This window comes from Bactrocera latifrons, unplaced genomic scaffold, assembly GCF_001853355.1.
Source record: "Bactrocera latifrons isolate USDA-ARS-PBARC rearing strain unplaced genomic scaffold, ASM185335v1 scaffold_1201, whole genome shotgun sequence".
Taxonomy (NCBI): domain Eukaryota; kingdom Metazoa; phylum Arthropoda; class Insecta; order Diptera; family Tephritidae; genus Bactrocera; species Bactrocera latifrons.
In genome coordinates, this window is record NW_017534633.1 from 1 (window position 1) to 1,582 (window position 1,582).

At 32.0% G+C, this 1,582-nt stretch overlaps 1 protein-coding gene across 1 annotated transcript in view; it reads left to right on the forward strand.

The window, feature by feature from the left end:
• Positions 1–305: 305 nt before the first annotated feature.
• Positions 306–1,582, forward strand: part of LOC108978376 (iron-sulfur cluster assembly scaffold protein IscU) — a 2,876-nt gene continuing 1,599 nt past the window's right edge. Inside the window, exons 1-2 of the mRNA XM_018948628.1 lie at positions 306–499; positions 641–1,099. Coding sequence (XP_018804173.1) covers positions 416–499; positions 641–1,012 — 456 coding nt within the window. The 5' untranslated portion in view covers positions 306–415 and the 3' untranslated portion in view covers positions 1,013–1,099. The remainder of the gene's footprint in view (positions 500–640; positions 1,100–1,582) is intronic.

Sequence of the window (1,582 nt, forward strand, 5' to 3'; positions counted from 1 at the left end):
AACAATAAAAAATTAATTCACAAACAAAGCACGAGCGTAATATAAACGCAGAACAAACCGTTATACCGTTTTAACAAACTCAATAAGCAAAGAGCGAAAAGCAAACCGGTTACGATGACAGTTCGACGGTGAATGTATCATACATATATTTGTASGTATGCTATGTGAGTACTAAAAACATAACACATCGTAGTAATATAATTAATGTTCTCTGTCACATTATTAATCTTGGGTGTTTAAATGTTACGTTTATTTTTGACTTGGCAGCACTATTGAAAACTGACTTTAAGGAGTTGGCAACGCATTGACTGTCAAAATATACTTGTTTTCGTTTGCAAATCGMAGCAAAATATTAAAGGCGTAGGATTTCACAACTCTATATCATATAAACAGTTATTTTTTATATATCAAAATAATGTCTTTAACTCGTGTATCTAAAATGCTCCAAGCGAGATTGACACGTATTCAAAGTGTCCCAGCAGTATTTTATCATGAAAACGTAAGTATCTATTATATTAAGATCTTTCATAACAGTGAAATATGTACATATGTATGTGTTGACATCATTTTTAGGTTAATATAATAGTAATAGTATATTATTACTACAGTATTAAGAAGAAATTTATAATATATTTTTCAGGTTGTGGAACATTATGAGAACCCAAGAAATGTAGGCTCACTTGACAAGAAAGATCAAAGGGTTGGAACAGGCTTAGTTGGTGCGCCAGCATGCGGGGATGTCATGAAGCTTCAAATCAAAGTTGATGAAAATGGTAAAATTATCGATGCAAAATTTAAAACCTTTGGTTGTGGTTCAGCAATTGCTAGTAGTTCTTTAGCAACAGAATGGGTAAAAGGCAAAACTATTGATGAAGCCGGAAAATTAAAGAATACCGACATAGCTAAAGAGTTATGTCTTCCCCCAGTAAAATTGCATTGTTCTATGCTTGCTGAGGACGCTATAAAAGCAGCACTTGCCGATTATAAAATAAAACAACAGAAGATTGATTAAAAATTGAATCATAAATGTTATTWACAAATTAGTTGTAGTTTACGAGTGTTAAATGGAAGATAAACATTTAAGAGCTGAGATTATCAGGTGAGTAACATTAAACAGTTAAATCTTTCAATGTGTCGAACTAATCAATGCTTAATAAATGTTAATAATTGATAACTGGATTCAATAATAGAGTGATCTGTCGATCTATCTATCTATCTGACAAATATAGTTTTTCAAATTAAAAAACCCATATAAYCTGACTAAAATTGCTAAACCAACGCATTCTATTTAATCATGCGCACATTGATTTATTATCTATTTTTTAAATAAAAAACTATATTTAAAARCTTCTTTCCATACTCAGATTTAACGGAATAGTGTATTAAAATTTATGACAAATATATCTGATGTTACTAGTAGTGCCGCGAGTGCAGTAAGGAGTTCGACCCGGAAGAACTATGAACTCCCAGGGCTTAGGGCCCACCAGTGTTATTTATTTAAGCGAAGTCGACGGCCGCCAATGCAGAAAGTTCTTGACAGGATGTACTTATTTCAATATGTGCAGTCTACTTACAAATATAT